At 38.8% G+C, this 16,405-nt stretch overlaps 1 protein-coding gene across 1 annotated transcript; it reads right to left on the reverse strand.

The window, feature by feature from the left end:
• Window positions 1–11,847: 11,847 nt before the first annotated feature.
• Window positions 11,848–13,799, reverse strand: LOC119527489 (ubiquitin carboxyl-terminal hydrolase 1-like). Its single transcript, XM_037827564.1, is given in 2 exon segments — window positions 11,848–12,243; window positions 12,245–13,799. Coding segments are annotated over 2 exon segments (1,851 nt in total). The 5' UTR covers window positions 13,715–13,799; the 3' UTR covers window positions 11,848–11,862.
• Between the last annotated feature and the right edge of the window lie 2,606 nt (window positions 13,800–16,405).

The raw sequence follows: 16,405 nt of genomic DNA on the forward strand, positions 1-16,405 counted from the left end.
TTTTTTTAAAAAAACCCAAAGTGGTTGCAGATATGGCAGCGAGAACCACACAACTATAGCCTTTCACGCACTCACTGCTAGTTGTCTCGGAGCGAGGAGGGCAAACGTGAGCCAAAAGGGGAAAAAACCATGCCCCTTGCAGCCATCTTCCTGGTGGGCTGGGAACGCTCCTGCCCAGTGCAGGGGCCACAGCACAGAGCCACACCAAGGGACCCAGTATGACGAGAAGTGTTTCCGGCAATACCGTGCCCATGCCACAATATCAGGCGTGGACAGTAAACTTTCATGCACCCACAGCTAATTGTCCCAGAGCTGGGAAGGTGGAGCTGTGCAAGAAGGGGGAAATTAACACGCCCCATTCAGCCATCCTTACAGCAGGCTGGGAACGCAACTACACAGCCCAGCAGCCCAGAACTTCCCTTGAGGGACGGCATGCACTTATGACGTAGCACAGCCTTCCCTCAGCAGAGGCCCTAGTAGGGCATGGCTGGGAAGAGGAACCCACCCGGAAATCCCAGGGACCCTATGCCAATACCAAGGACTTGTGGGTCAGTGGCAGAGACAATCTGTGGCGAGACTGAAATGAAGGTTTAGACTCTTGCAACAGCCTTAAATCTCCAGGAACACCTGGGAGGCTTGATTATTAAAGCTGCCCTGCCTCCCTAACAGCTCAGACACACGCCCCACATTCAGGGCAGACAGCACCAACAACACACCCAAATTTGGTGCACCAATTGGACCCCACAAGAACCAGACCCCCACACACCACAAAGACAAAGTTGGGGAGAATTGACTTGAGGGGAATAGGTGACTCGCAGACGCCATCTGCTGGTTAGTTAGAGAAAGTGCACTCCACCAAGCTATACATCTGACAAATTAGAGGTTGGTGTCTGAATAATCCTTCATATCCTAAAAGAACCCTAAAAATAAAGAAGTAATTTTAAAAACAACAAGAGAAGGGAGAACCTAAGATGGCGGCTAGGAGAGACAGGGCGAAAAAACACCTCCATGAAAAATACTAGATAGAGACCAGAAAGTGACCCAGAACACCAATTCCAGTGATGCACCAGCTGGACAAGGTCTGCTAAATCCACAGGGACCATGCATTTGGTAAAACTAGGAGTCTGCATTCTGAAATGAGTGAGTGAGCCTGCTGAATGTCTGGCATCCATGCTGCGGTGTGGGGAAACCATGGGTTGGCATTTGGAGGCTGACTAGTTCTTTTTTTAAAAAAACCCAAAGTGGTTGCAGGTATGGCAGCGAGAACCACATAGCCATAAGTAAAGCAAATGCCAAGAGGTCAAAAACAACAGAAAATTTTAAAGCATATGAACAAACCAGACGATATGGATAACCCAAAACCAAACACCCAAATCAAAAGATCAGAGGAGACACAGTACTTAGAGCAATTAATCAAAGAACTAAAGACAAACAACAAGAGCATGGCACAGGTTATAAAGGACATGAAGAAGACCCTAGAAGAGCAAAAAGAAGAAATTGCAGGAGTAAATAAAAAAATACATGATCTTATGGAAATAAAAGAAACGGCTGACCAAATTAAAAAGATTCTGGATACGCATAGTACAAGACTAGAGGAAGCTGAACAATGACTCAGCGACCTCAAGAATCACAAAACGGAAAATGAAAGAACAAAAGAAAGAATGGGGAAAAAAATAAAAAAAATCAAAATGGATCTCAGGGGTATGATAGATAAAATAAAACATCCAAATATAAGACTCATTGGTGTCCCAGAAGGGGAAGAGACGGGTAAAGGTTTAGAAAGAGTATTCAAAGAAATTGTTGGGGAAAACTTCCCAAACCTTCTACACAATATAAATATACAAAGCATAAATGCCCAGTGAACTCCAAATAGAATAAATCCAAATAAACCCACTCCAAGACATATTCTGATCAGACTGTAAAATACTGAAGAGAAGGAGCAAGTTTTGAAAGCACCAAGAGAAAAGCAATTCACCACATACAAAGGAAACAACATAAGATTAAGTAGTGACTACTCAGTGGCCACCATGGAGGCAAGAAGGCAGTGGCATGACATACTTAAAATTCTGAGAGAGAAAAATTTCCAACCAAGAATACTTTATCCAGCAAAACTCTCCTTCAAATTTGAGGGAGAGCTTTAATTTTTCACAGACAAACAAATGCTGAGAGATTTTGCTGATAAAAGACCTGCCCTACTTCAGATACTAAAGGGAGCCATACCAACAGGGAAACAAAGAAAGGAGAGACAGATATAGAGAAATTTAACAGGCATATATAGAACATTACATCCAAAATCACCAGGATACACATTCTTTTCTAGTGACCACAGAACTTTCTCCAGAATAGACCATAGGCTGGGACATAAAACAAGCCTCAATAAATTTAAAAAAATTGAAATTATTCAAAGCACATTCTCTGACCACAATGGAATACAAATAGAAGTCAATAACCATCAGAGACTTAGAAAATTCACAAACACCTGGAGGTTAAAAATGATGGGGAGAGGAAAACATTCCCAGATAATCAAAAGCTGAGGGACTTCATCGCCAGTAGATTAGTCCTATAAGAAATGCTAAAGGGAATTGTGCATGCTGAAAGGAAGGGACACTAAACAATTGACTGAAACCACATGAAGAAATAAAGATTTCCAGTAAAGATCACATGGTAAATATAGATACCAATACTACTGTATTTTTGATTTGTAACTCCACTATTTACTTCCTACAGGATCTAAAATACATAAAGTATAATGATAAATCAGTGGTTTTGGACTCAATGTAAAATATGTAATTTTTGACAAGAACTACATAGAGGTGGGGGAATGGAGGAGTATAGGAACATAGTTTATGTGTCCTATTGAAGTTAAGTTGGTATCAAAGAAAACAAGATTGTTATAGACTTAAGATGTTAAAATTTAAGCCCCACAGTAAACACAAAGAAAGTATCAGAGAATATGACCATAGAGATGAAAAGTAGAGTATGGGTTACAAGACATGGGGGAAGGGGCAATGGGGAGTTAATAAGAAATGAGTGTAGGGTTTCTGTTTGGGGTGAGGGGAAATTTTTAGTAATGGCTGGTGGGAAGGTAACAGCATTGCAACACTGTGAATGTGATTAATCCCACTAAATGGAATGCTTGGGAGGGGCTGGAATGAGAAGATTTATGCTGTATATATGTTTCCACAACTGAAGAAAAAGACAGTCTAAATAGATAATGACAATTAAATGCCATAGATGATCCCGGATGAGATCTAAGAACAGAGGAGAAAAGGCTCAAAAGGACACAATTGGGACATAAAAAAACAATGAAATATAGAATGTAAGCTTTATATCAATGTTAAATTTCTTGAACTTCTTAACTATACTTAATGTGATTATATAAATGAATATTCTTGTTCATAGGAAATGTATATGTGAATTATATTATTTGTTCAAGGATGTGAGCAATTTGCTCTCATATGTTCAGAAGACAGCAAAAGATGATGGATGATAGACAGGGAGGGAGGGAGGGAGGGAAAGAAAGAAATGGTAAAGTGACAAAATATTAAAGTTGGTAGATCAGGGTATCGGTGGAAGGGGGGTTGGAGTATGCCAGAGTTCTGTGTATGGGGTTTGTATTATTTTTGCAACTGTTACTGTAAGTTTGAATTTATTTCAAAGGAAAAAACAACAACCAGAGAAAAGAGACAGACTGCCTCAGAGGGAACAACAATTAGACTAATAACAGACTTTGAATAGCAGCACTAGAGGCTGAGGAATTGCTGAGGGAGAATAAATGTCAATTTAGAATTCTATATCAAGCTAGGCTATAATTCAAGTAAGGGAAAAATAAAGAACTACATAATTTATTCTTTCAGATACCTTGCTGAAAAACGACTGAGGGATTTATTTATCTTATTTATGTAACAGACACTTTTATAAAGCTTAAAATCTATACCAGGCACTATTTTAATCATTCTACAAAGATTAATTTATTTGCTCCTTATAACAACTCCATGAAATAGACACTATTATCACTCCTGCTTTACAGATGGGGAAATTGAGGCACAAAGAAATTAAGTAATCTGCTCAAGGTCTTACAGCTAGAGAGCAACAGAGCTGATCAAACCCAGGTAGTCTGGCTGTAGTCAGTGCTTTTATCACTATACAAGCTGCCTCTTCTCTGTAAGGCTGAGGAAACTGAACTCAGAAGGAAGGAAGAAATGCAAGAACCAGTGGTATGAAACTGGTAGAAATGCAAATTAGTCCAAACTTGCAGAAGATATTTAAAACAATAATAATAATGACAAATAATGAGAAAAAACCATGATGGAATTAAAACTCTATACGATTACATGCAACATGGGAGAAGGATAAGTAAAGTGTTCTACTCTATATTACTAAATCTATATTATATGCAATGTAACGTACAGCAAAAGAAGAGAAAAATGCAATGACTAATCTTGTAGAGGAAAATAAAGAGAGAATAAAGAAAAAAGAAAACATAATCCAATGGGAGGAATGAAAGGAAAGAAAAACAATAACAAAAAAGCTGTGCAATTCCAAAGAGAAAAAAATCTGACATTTTTTTTCAAGGAATTTGGCAAGCTGATCCTAAAATTTATAAGAAATGTTTATATTAAGATGAAATTGAAACAGCCAAGACAATTTCTCTAAAGCTGTAATAGTTGAAAGTATGTTACTACCACAGAGATATACAAAGAATCTACTGAAAAGAATATCTATCTGATAAATTAGAACATGACAGAAGTTAAAATCAATGAATTAGTTCTAATAATCAGACATTAAAAAAATCTCAAAAATGTAATGTTCAGTGAAAAAGCAAATTGCAAAAAAATAATATACAAGATCATAAAATCTATGTTAAATTTTCATACTGTGGACAAACACAGAATAATATAAAAACATACACAGAAATAATACATAGTAATGGGCATAATAATTACCTTTGAGCAGACTGGAGAGAAGAGATGAGGCATGAGGAGATCTGAAGATAACATGGCAAAAATTCTAACATCTCTTCAATCTCAGTAGTGAGAAAATAGTTATATTTTCTGAATTTTTCTGTAAATTTAAAATATTTTTCAAATCTAAATGCCAAGAGAAAGAAAAGACCAAAAAAAAAAAAAAAAAAGAAAGAAAGAAAGAAAAAAGAGAGAGAGAGAGAGACAAAAAGGGAAAACAGAGGAAGAAAGAAAATAATTCCTTCAATGGTATGTGAGTGCCTCCCATGTGCCAGTCATGATCACAGCCCTTGGAGACACTGGCCCCATTTCCCAACTGGACAGCTCAATTAGTTATACTCCTAACTAGCCCAAAGAACTCTAATTTTGGATATCCTTTCCCTAAAAGTGGCTGCTGTTATGTGTGGGATTCAATGGAAATGTTGACAAACTTATTCTCTTCTCTGCCCAGATTTAGTGATGAGTCTGGGTCATTGACCCCTTCCTATTCTACTGTATTCTTCCCTCTTTGGTGCCAGCTATCTTCTCTGATTAATTTATGCCTATTGAATAGGGTCAGCCTTATAATTGTCTTTATATATGATGCTTTCTTTGGAGGGATGATGGGCCAAGCTGGGGAAATATTGAGGCAAGGAGGTACCTTCCAAAACCTTTCAAAGTAGCTCCTCTACCTTTGTTCCCAATTGGTCCTGACGTCACTGGGGTCCATCTCCACCCACTACAGATCATTCTCTGGTCAGCAAAGACCTCCAGGGAGAGCAATGTACTGGGAATCAACTCTCCACATTTGTAGGTACTGGTTTTTTTCCCCCAAGTGAACTCTGATGAATGTCAAGACTTGAGCTCACTTCTCATATACACAAGAAACCTGTGCACTCTCTGATGAACATGGAGGTTCATGCTGTACCTGAAGCCCTTATCATATATATTGTATTTGAATGGTTTTTCTCCTGTGTGGATTCTGATATAGAAAAGATCTGTGTTCTAAATGAAACCCTTACTTACCACTCTTAGCACATCTGAAAATTTTCTTTCCTGTGTAGAATTGCTGATGAACTTGAAGGTTAGTGTTCTTTCCAAGACTTTAGCATATTTATCACATGTAAATGGTTTATCTTTTGGGTATATTATTTAAGACCCATGCTCTGAGTGAAACCCTCATCACATGCATCACACTTGTACAGTTTCTCTTCCATTCCACTATCGATTGAATGAAAAAACTGGAGCTCTATTAGTCAGGGTTCTCCAGAGAAACAGAACTAATAGGATATGCATTTACATATATTATTAAGTGCTTTTTTATGAGGAACTGGCTCATGTGACAAAAGGGGCTGGCAAATCTGAATTCTGTAGGGCAGGCCACAAGCTGGAAACTCTACTAAAAGTAATTCTGAAGTCTGGCAAGTACGTATTCTTCAGGGGAAGGTGGCTAACTGAAGTTGAGGCAGAAATTCTTCTTTCTGTTTCCTGAAATCCTCAGTTCTGGCTTTTAAGACCTCCAACTGACTAGATGAGACTCCCCCACATCACTGAGGACAATCGCTTTAGGTGATTGTAAAATAGAATCAGCCATTGATGCAATCAACTGATTATAGATGCTAATCCATATACAAAATATCCTTACAATCAGACCAGTGCTTGCTTTGACTTAACAACCAGATGCCATAAACTAGCCAAGTTGACACATGAAATAAACCATCACAAAGTCCTTACCATACTCCTCACACTTAAAGATTTCTCTCATGTGTGGATTTTCTGATGAGCACAAACATTTGCGTTTTAAATGAAGCCCTCACCACACATTTCATGTTTAAATGGTTTCCCTTGTATGGACTCTCTGATGTACTTGAAGAGCTATGTTCTGACTGAAGCCCTTACCACACTTATCACATTTGTAGAGTTTCTCTCCAAAGTGGCCTCTCTGGTGAATGCGAAGATTGGAGCTCTGATGGAAGCTCTTGCCACACTCCTCACACTTAAAAGGTTTCTCTGCTGTGTGAACTCTCTGATGAATGCAAAGATTTGTGTTATAACTGAAGCCCTTGCCACATGTACCACATATGAAAGGTTTTTCTCCTGTGTGGATTCTCTGATGATAGCGAAGGTCTGTGCTCCAACTGAAGCTCTTGCCACACTCAGCACAATTGTGAAGTTTCTTTCCTGTGTGGAAAAGGGGATGCTTTGAGAATGAGAAAATGTTTTCAATGATGAAAAAATACGATTGTCAAATTAAAAATCTCAATGGAGGCTGCAAACAATAGATGTCAGACTGGAGAATATAGGAAACTATGTAAGTCAATTAAAAGCTCAACTTGAAGAATTCTATCAGAACTTACAGGAAAAGGATTTTAAAAATGAAATTATGAGAAAAATATTAATTAATGAAGGATATATCCAGAAGATCTTATATACATATAAGAAATCCAGAAAAAGAAAACAGAGAAGAAATAATACAAAAGCACATAATCTGAAAAAGAATTTGGTTCTTCAGATTGAAGTAAACACCACCACTCCCCACCCTCAGTGCCATGGAGTAATGCTGAAACAAAGGCTAACTAATATATATACATATCTGGATGAAACTTCTGAATTTCAAGGATCAAGAAAACATCTTATAAGCATACAAAATATTAAAAAATAAAATCAGGTTAGTTCCCTTGAAATGAGAATAAGATTGGCATGATTTCTCTACTGATCATCAAAAGAGAAAAGACAATGGTTCAATGTCTTCAGAGTCCTAAGGGAAAAAGAGTATGAGTCCAGAATCTTAAACTTAAGTTGATGATTACCCTGTATGGGAAAAATAAATAAATTTTTAGATGTGTGAGAAAAACAAAACAAAACAAAACAAAAGGAAGTACTTCAGCCAAACCCAAAATTCATCAAAATAAAATGTCATAAAAAGGAGTGATACCACTAAGATGCTTCAGGGTTTCATCCCCCACAGAATTTTTTAACACCAAGCAAAAACTGGCAGGGCCATCTTTCTCAAAGCTTCAGAAATCAGTTAAAGGATTGCTGTAACTGAGAGAGTGCTGACTCAAAAACAAGGCAACTTAAAAATGGTAGGAAAACCTTTGGCACCTTTGCTTGCTCTCCCCAGCTCAGTGTGGACCTAGTCCATGCTCCTAGTTGCAGGTGTGTGTGTGTGTGTGTGTGTGTGTGTGTGTGTGTGTGTGTGTGTGTTTGTGTGTGTCCCTGATCCCAGTTCCGGATGGGACAGAGTAACTCTCATGTGCATACCAGGGTGCATGTATATCTGTATCAATCAGTCTGGTGAAAACCTGAAAGACAGAAAGAGGACACGCATCTCTGGCTCACCATCCCAAAACTTGTACTGGATGAAGAAGTGGCTCACAGGGCAGCTAAAACAGTGTAAGAAAACAATGAAATTGCAGTGGCCTGGGGCAAAGGATTATGACCTTTAAGATATACGATATAGCTCCTGGGACTGGGAGGAATGACTATATCTTGGGGGAAGGACTTCAGATTTGTATGAATGAAGGAATTCCTAAAGCCATGCAAATGTGCCCAGAACATTTCTGTCTCAGAAACCAGACAGAACCCTATGCTTTCCCCTGGGGTTCTTTAATCTCTTCTTTAGGCTCATTGCTGGACTAGTTAAGCTCTGAAAGAGATTACTCAGAGAGACCAATCTGCAAACACTGGGAAAGGTGTTCCTTTTTTTCTTTATTCTTTTTGTTGTTGTTAGCTCCTGGTATTCAAGAAAATCTCTGTCATAACACTAATTGGATACAAACTGAAGGAACAGATACCTAAGGAACTAAATTGAGAGTTAACACATTAAAATGTTAAAATGTCCAGTGTGTGGCAGGGGTGGGGCAAGATGGCAGAGTGGTGAGGTGTGGGTTTTAGTTACTCCTCCAGTGCAGCTGGTAGATAGCCAGGAACTGTGTGGAATGGACACCTCAGGGAAATCTGAGTTTGGACACACGTCATACAACTGTCTTGAGCACATGGAGCAGCTGAGATCAGTGATATCTGTAAGTTCTTGCGGCCAGGGGGCCTGTGTCCCTCTCTGCCAGGCACAACGGACTGTTTTGTGGTTGGTTTCATGAGGGAGGAGGGGCCATCAGTGCTGGGAACCAGAAGGGAGGCTCAACCCAGCCCCAGTTGCAGAACTGATTAACAAACTCAGACTGCTGAACAAACACTCCAACCGTAGATAAACTGAGACCAGACACTGGAGAATCAGAAGCAGTCAGTCTGGTGGAAAGGAGATAGGGCTAGCAAAAACAGCAAAAAACAAAACAAAACAAAACAAAAACAGAGACTTTTGGAGTTGGGGGTGACCATAATATGGACAAGGGCTGGACTCCAACAGAATCTGGCACATATGCAAGCCTTCTCTGAAAAGCTGGGGTTTTTTTGGTTTCTTCTTTGCTCTTCAGTTGCTTTCCAACTCCTTGTCCTTTTGTATTTCAATAGCCCACGAGAACTGCAAGGATGGAATTAAAACACTTTTCTTAAAATAGTCTATAATGGGCCTTTCTTTTTCTTTTTTATTTCTTTTTCTCTCTCTCTTTTTTTAAATAACTATTCTAAGTAGCCCATTACAGAAAGCCTCAAAGACTTGCAGTTTGGGCCCAGGCAAGAGCAGAGATAAGATAATGCTGAAAGATAAATAAGTCTAGGGAGAGAGACATTTCCCTAAAGGGCATAACTTCCCCAAGAAAAGGGGGTGTGTGGCCCAGCTTGAGTGGCAGCCATCAATGGGGAACTCGGACCCCAGGGGCTGGAATTCTGAAACCAACTTCAGTCAGCCACACCCCCGACAGGGTCAGGGTCACCAGGAGAACTAAAGGCTCCATACCTCCTTACACTGGTGGGGAAGCTGCGAGCTGGCAAGTGCCACCTGCTGGACAGGATAGGAAAAGCACAGACTCTAAAGGCCGCACAGGAAAGTCTCATTCTCAAGGAAACTCCATACCCTCCTCCTGAAACCTGGCCCTCTCTTGACTGGGAAAACCTGACTGGGGTTGACCATAACTGAGGAGACACTCACACAAAAAGGCTACATTGAGGCAGGGCAAGAAACAGAAAAACAAGAGGTCAAAAACTCTGATCAACTGAATAGAACCTAAGTTAGAGGTCTGGAATAAGCTGAACAGAACACCAAAGGTTAGAGAACAAAGCCAACCAACATGAAAATCCTAGGTAAAAGAGTGAAAATGAGCTCCAGAATAAACTAATCAAGAAAGTCAGATGCCTAGACAACTTAAGATAATAAGCCATATTAGGGAACATAAAAATATGGACCAGCTAAACGAACAAACTAATAGTTTAACTGAGATACACGAGATCAGGGAACTAATGCTAAACCAATTTAATGGAAGAAGTAATTAAAGATGTTCAAACAAATCTCCTAATCAATTCAAAAATCAAGTCAATGAACTGAGAGAAGATATAGCAAAAGAGATGAAGGATATAAGGAAGACACTGGATGACCAAAAAGAAGAATTCATAAACTTGGAAAAACAAATGGCAGAACTTATGGGAATAAAGGGCATAATGGAGGAGATGAAAAAGACAATGGAGGGATACAACAGTAGATCTGAACAGGCAGAAGAGAGGATCAGTGAATTGGAAGACAAGACATTTGAACTCATACACATAAAAGAACAGATGGTGAAAAGAATGGAAAAATATGAGCAGGGTCTTAGGGAACTGTGTGCCAGTTTGAATGTATTATGTTCCCCCAAATGCCATTATCTTTGATGCAATCTTGTGTGGGCAGACGTTATCAGTGTTGATTAGATTGTGATTCTTTGAGTATTTCTTTGGAATGCGCCCCACCCTGCTGTGAGTGGATGACTCTGATTCGATAATTTCCATGGAGGTGTTGCTCCGCCCATTTTGGGTGAGTCTAAGTTGATCAGTGGAGCCATATAAATGAGCTGACGGGCAGAGGGAACTCAGTGCAACTGTGAGTGATGTTTTGAAGAGGAGCTACAGACAAGAGGGACACCTGAAGAAAGCACAGGAGCTGCAGATGAGAGAAAGTTTGAAGACGGCCGTTGAAAGCACTCTTGCTCTGGAGAAGCTGAGAGAGGGCAAATACCCCAAGTGCAACTAACAGTGACATTTTTTTTTTTTTTTGTATACACAGTTAAGCAGTTCAAATTTTATTGACCTCCCAGTTTTTTAAAAAAAGTTAAATTTAAGGTCACAACTCTTAAGTTTGATGTATTATATACAGATCGTGCAGAATATGACTATGAAGAGATACAAATTAGTCCATGCCCAAAAAGATTAGTTTACTAGAGTACAGAATCATCTTCATAAATACATATAAAATTCTTCTAAAGAGAGGAGGGGACTGTCCAGGTTTTCTGAGACACTTTAGAAGTGTTTCAAGGCACAAAATGAACACCATTGTGAATACACACATCTAGACTCTCTGTGCCTCTGATACAGCCCATCAAAGTTTTGGCTTCACATCTGTGTTATAAAACTAAATGTACTGAATGAGCTTCTGCTTCTTCGCTGAAAAACCACAGGACCTACAAACATCATGTGGATAATTACTCCAAAATATGGAGAATACAAATATGAGCACTTTATTTTAAAAAGGAAACACAAAAGATAGGTGTAAATTTGAAAGTGTTTAAATGCTTCCATTTTGGATAATTCGTTTAAGTTATCTATACAAGTTTGTTCCCAGAAGCTAATGTGTCACTAGTCTCTAGTAAGAAAAGTGAATTCTAAAAATTAACATGGTTTTCAGTAATTCAAATTTCACTATTTATATAAAAACCTAGAGAGACCAATAATTCCAGTAGCTTCCAAAGATAAGCTAAAGACTCTTTACCGTAATTACATTTACCAATGTTTGTCCATGTCTGTTTAATATATACACAAGGAAAATACACTCATTCTACAATTTCTTATAAAACAGCAAGTAAGGAGTAGATGTAGGAGATGTAGAAGGGGAAAGAGAATTCAAAAAGTCCTTCTCCTCAGTAACTTTCACTTCAGAATCATCAAAAAGCAACCATTTCCCTTCATACTCCTTTAAGCTTTGCACTACATATGAAATTTTGTTCTCAAATCCACTTATGTTAATGCCTGCTTGGTTAATGGATTCCTTGTTTCTATCAGATTCATGGGTCCCATTAGTACTGTTAGTCTCAGAATTTCTATTTTCAGCAAATGCTGTACTGGCAACCTTATCAGGATTAGATGTTTTGTTGTATAGCTCATAATCTGCTTTGCTCTTTTGTCCTCCAAGAAGTCCAATAGCTTCTACATTTTTTTTTGTTCAAAACTTTACTTGGCTGTGTATTTCCACTGACTCTAATCGACACTTCATCATCATAATTTTCAACCACTCCCCGTGCTTCCTCCTCATTTAATGGTTCAGGCTTACCTATTTCACACATTTGGTCAACCAAAAAATTTCCCTTATCTAGTTCTAAACTGTTAAGATCAGTGACTTTAACAGAAGTGGTGTAATGGCCACTACTAATTGTAATACCACTATGCATCACAACTGCAAATAATCCATAGCTGTCATTGGTTGGCTTTGTGCTCCATTCTTCTAGAGACAATTTAAGGGATGTCAATAAAGGAGTGTTGATCTTGGAAAGTCCACCACCAAAACAATCAAACTCCAAGCCACTAGCAGCAAAGCACTTCAAATGAATGGTTATAACTTCAGGCATTTTGTCAAACAACAGACTTCACTCGGCTTCGGTATAATGATGGCAATTTTCACAGAAATATTTATCCTTTCCAACGATCCTCTCCACTGAAGCAAATTGTGAAATTGCCCACCTCAGTGTCTTCATTTCTGTTTTTGGCTCTGGAGAAATTTCAGAACTCTCCTCTACTTTGGAAAGCTCATCTTCTTGTACTGGTACACTGATGTCCTGAAAATCTTCTCTTCTTTCTGTTAAACTTTCACATTCCAAGCAACGAGTTCTTAATACCAGCTGACCTTGAAATAATTTCTCTACTAGCTCAAAACCAACTTGCTCCACACCTCTGTTTATGGGCTTAACTTCATTAACATTAATGGGTTTAACATTATTCCCTGAAGATTCAAGTCCACAACCATTAACCTTTAAAGTGTTACCATTTTCACACTTCCCCAAGTCCTCTTCAAGATCATATTCATTTTCTTTAGATTGTCCTTTGGATCCTTGGCTGGTTGTTATTTTTCCCAGACTGAGTGTGTTAAGCAGTCGTCTTGGCTGAGTAGCAAGTTCATCAGTATATTTCTCTGGATTTAAGAGAAAACTAGCCTGAAGCTGTTCAACTGAAATGATTAAGGACTGTAAACTGCATATCAGTTCACAACTTGCCAACGAATCTTCTCTGCAATTTCCCTTATCTAATTTTTGGTTGGCTTCATCCTTTAGGGCTTCTTTTTTCTTTGCAATAATATTAAATAAGTTCTTCACTCCAGATTTAAAACCAGGACAGAAATATAATACCTGAAGTATACTATTAAGATAACAAGTATTGCCGAGATTATTCAATCCCACAAATGGTAGCAAGTTCTCTCTCTTCTCGCAGTTTATGGGGGAGGACTGTGCTGCAGGTACAACTTGATCTATTTCAGATCCTCTATATTCAGCAGCTTTTTCTTCATTTTCTTGAGAATCTGTGAAATCCAAAGCTCTCTTAGTTTCCTTTTTCTGAAAAAACTTCAAGGAAAGTCTGTTTTTCTTTGATGGACTACCTCTTGAAAGCCCATTACTTTCATTTGGTATTACACCAGGCATTTTCTTTTCAAATCCCAAGGAGCTGACAAGAATTAATTTATAAGGAAAAGGTGGAATCACCAACTGTATCTGGTCATGTCCCAAAGCGAAGTCCGTGGCGGTGACGCCGACGAATCCAACAGGGATGGGTGTGAGTGCGACAGGTGAGTCCCTGCCGCGAGCCCGCCGGGTCCCCAACCCAAGGAAGGCTGGTCGGCTCCCCTCCCCTCGGGGGAGTGACCATCCGCTCCCAAGAGCGGGAACCCGGGCCACCACTCGGTCCTGCTTTGCGCCTGCACCAACTACATTCCCAGTGAGGTGGCCGCCTGGGTCTGCCCCGGGATGGAAAGGAGCACAAAAGTGGTCCGGCTTACGAACCCCGTGAGCTGCTAGGGTCTTTCCCACTCCCAACAGTGACATTTTTGAGGAACTGCAGCCTAGAGAGGGATGTCCTGGGAGAAAGCCATTTTGAAACCAGAACTTTGGAGCAGATGCCAGCCACGTGCCTTCCCAGCTAAAAGAGGTTTTCTGGACACCATTGGCCATCCTCCAGTGAAGTTATCCGATTGCTGATGTGTTACCTTGGACACTTTATGGCCTTAAGACTGTAATTGTGTAACCAAATAAACCCCCTTTATAAAAGCCAGTCCATCTCTGGTGTTTTGCATTCCAGCAGCATTAGCAAACTAGAACAAGCTGAGTGACAACTGAAGCACATGAATATATGTGTTATGGGTGTCCCAGAAGGAGAAGAGAGAGTGGAAAGGGGGCAGAAAGAATAATAGAAGAAATATTCACTGAAAATTTCCCTACTCTTATGAAAAACAAAAACTACAAATTCAAGACGTACCGCGTACCCTAAACAGAATAGATCCCAATAGTCCTACTCCAAGACACTTACTGATCAGATTGTCCAATGTCAAAGACAAAGAGAGAATTCTGAAAGCAGCAAGCAAAAAGCAATCCATCACATCAAGGGAAGCTCGATAGGGCTATGTACAGATTTCTCCGCAGAAACCATGGAGGAGAGTAGAAAGTGGTATGATATATTTAAGATACTGAAAGAGAAGACCTGCCAACCAAGAAGTCTATATTCAGCAAAACTGTCTTTCAAAAATGAGGGAGAGATTAAAATATTTTCAGACAAACAGACACTGAGAGAGTTTGTGAATAAGAGACCGGCACTACAAGAAATACAAGAGGGACTGCTTCAGGCTGATAGGAAAAGACAGGAGACAGAGGTTTGGAGAAGAGTGTAGAAATGAAGATTATCAGGAAGGGTAAAAGAAGAGGAAAAAATAAACATGACATATAAAATCCAAAAGACAAAATGGTATTAGAAAGTATTGCCCTTACGATAATAACACTAAATATTAATTGATTAAACTCCCAAATAAAAAGGCACAGACTGGCAGGATGGATTTAAAAACAGGACCCAGCTATATGCTGTCTACAAGAAACTCACTTTAGAAACAAAGACAAAAATAGGCTGAAAGTGAAATGTTGGAAAAATATATTTCATTCAAATAGCAACCAGAAAAAAACCAGTAGTAGCTATATTAATATCAGACAAATTAGACTTCAAAAGTAAAACAATTAAAAGAGAAAAAGAGGACACTATCTATTAATAAAAAGGTCAATTCATCAAGAAAACATAACAATCATAAATATTTATGCACCAAGTCAAAGTGCCTCAAAATTCATGAGGCAAACACTGAGAACACTGAAAGGAGAAGTAGATACCTCTGCAATAATAGTTGGATACTTCAGTACACTGCTCTCATCAACAGACAGAACATCTAGACAGGGGATGAATAAGGAAACGGAAATGTTGAATTGTGAGATAAATGAACTAGACTTGACAGAATATAGAACACTACACCCCACAACAGCAGGATTCACATTTTTCTCAAGTGCTTATGGAACATTCTCTAGGATAGATCACATGTTGGGTCACAAAGCAAGTCTCAACAAATTTAAAAATATTGATATTATAAAAAACACTTTCTTGGATCATAATGGAATGAAGTTAGAAATAAATAACAAGCAGAAGATTGTAAAATTCACAAATATATGGAGACTAAACAACACACTCTTAGAAAACCAGTGGGTAAAGGAAGAAATTACAAGAGAAATCAGTAAATACCTCAAGGCAAATGACAATGAAAACACAACATATCAAAACTTATGGGATGCAGCAAAGGTGGTGCTGAGAGGGAATTTTATTGCCCTAAATGCCTATATTAAAAGAAAAGAGAGAACAAAAATTGAGGACTTAACTGTTCACCTGGAGGAACTAGAGAAAGAACAGCAAACTAACCCCAAAGCAAACAGAAGGAAAGAAATAACAAAGATTAGCGCAGAAATAAACGAAATTGAGAACAGGAAAACAATAGAGAGAATCAAAAAAACCAGAAGTTGGTTCCTTGAGAAAATCAAGAAAATTGATGGACCACTGGCTAGGCTGACAAAAAAAAAAAAAAAAAAAAAGAGAAAGAGAGCAGATGCAATCAAAAGGAAAGGAAACATAACTAATGACCCTGCAGAAATAAAGGAGATAATGAGAAAATACTAAGAGCAACTATATGTTAATAAACTAGAAAACGTAGATGAAAATGGACAACTTCCTGGAAAAGCATAAACAATCAACATTGACTTGAGAAGAAATAGATGACCTCAACAAACCAATCGCAAGTAAAGAGATGAGTCAGT

This window comes from Choloepus didactylus, chromosome 2 (assembly GCF_015220235.1).
Source record: "Choloepus didactylus isolate mChoDid1 chromosome 2, mChoDid1.pri, whole genome shotgun sequence".
NCBI classification, from domain to species: Eukaryota; Metazoa; Chordata; class Mammalia; order Pilosa; family Megalonychidae; genus Choloepus; species Choloepus didactylus.